General features: G+C 32.7%; 1 protein-coding gene across 1 annotated transcript in view; it reads right to left on the reverse strand.

The window, feature by feature from the left end:
* Window positions 1-64, reverse strand: part of LOC106868401 (probable ATP-dependent DNA helicase HFM1) — a 60,666-nt gene extending 60,602 nt beyond the window's left edge. The window contains exon 1 of the mRNA XM_052978080.1: window positions 12-64. Coding sequence (XP_052834040.1) covers window positions 12-40 — 29 coding nt within the window. The 5' untranslated portion in view covers window positions 41-64. The remainder of the gene's footprint in view (window positions 1-11) is intronic.
* Between the last annotated feature and the right edge of the window lie 658 nt (window positions 65-722).

The following is a 722-nucleotide window of genomic DNA, read 5'->3' on the forward strand; positions in this document are numbered from 1 at the left end:
TGAAACCATACCTCTCAGATCTAAACTTGAAAATGTCCATAGTGACTTCTTTCTGCAAGATGGTAACACTACAACAAAAAAAAAAAAGCAAAGAAAACATTTGAAATATTTATATATCTGGTTAACTCTTGTGACACATTACATCACTCTCTTAGAAATAACAGTTAAATCTCACTCAGATTACATCCTACTGTAGGATGTAATCTGAGTGAGATTTAACTATTATTGACTGGTAACGAGAAATGGGTTCTCTATAAAACCCTTACTAGGGAATAATGATATAATTAAACAGGGAATAACACTCTTGACACCGGCAAAAATTATTGTTTACAAAAACAGCAGTAACTGTATTCAGCTGAATAGACGTCAGTGATTGGTTGAAATTACAGAAATACGACAACTTTAACATGAAATAACTTATTAAGAAGAAATTTTTGTTTGTTAAGAAGGCTAAGAGAAAAAGATGTTTTATATGACACATTCTACCAGTATCCCAAGTTTGAAAGTGGTTCGTTAAGAAAACAAGTTGTGCCCGTCAATTCAGAAAGATCCCAAACGTGTTACATGAGATTTTGGTACAGATTTCTGCACCCCACCCCACACCGACTTTGGATGATCATAACTTTCAGAAAAATGGATATTTTTTAATGAAATTTTCTACGAATATGTTATATCGTGTAGATTCCGAATATACAAAATTTTGGAGGGGAAAGTGTTTTAGG

This window comes from Octopus bimaculoides, chromosome 30, assembly GCF_001194135.2.
Source record: "Octopus bimaculoides isolate UCB-OBI-ISO-001 chromosome 30, ASM119413v2, whole genome shotgun sequence".
NCBI classification, from domain to species: Eukaryota; Metazoa; Mollusca; class Cephalopoda; order Octopoda; family Octopodidae; genus Octopus; species Octopus bimaculoides.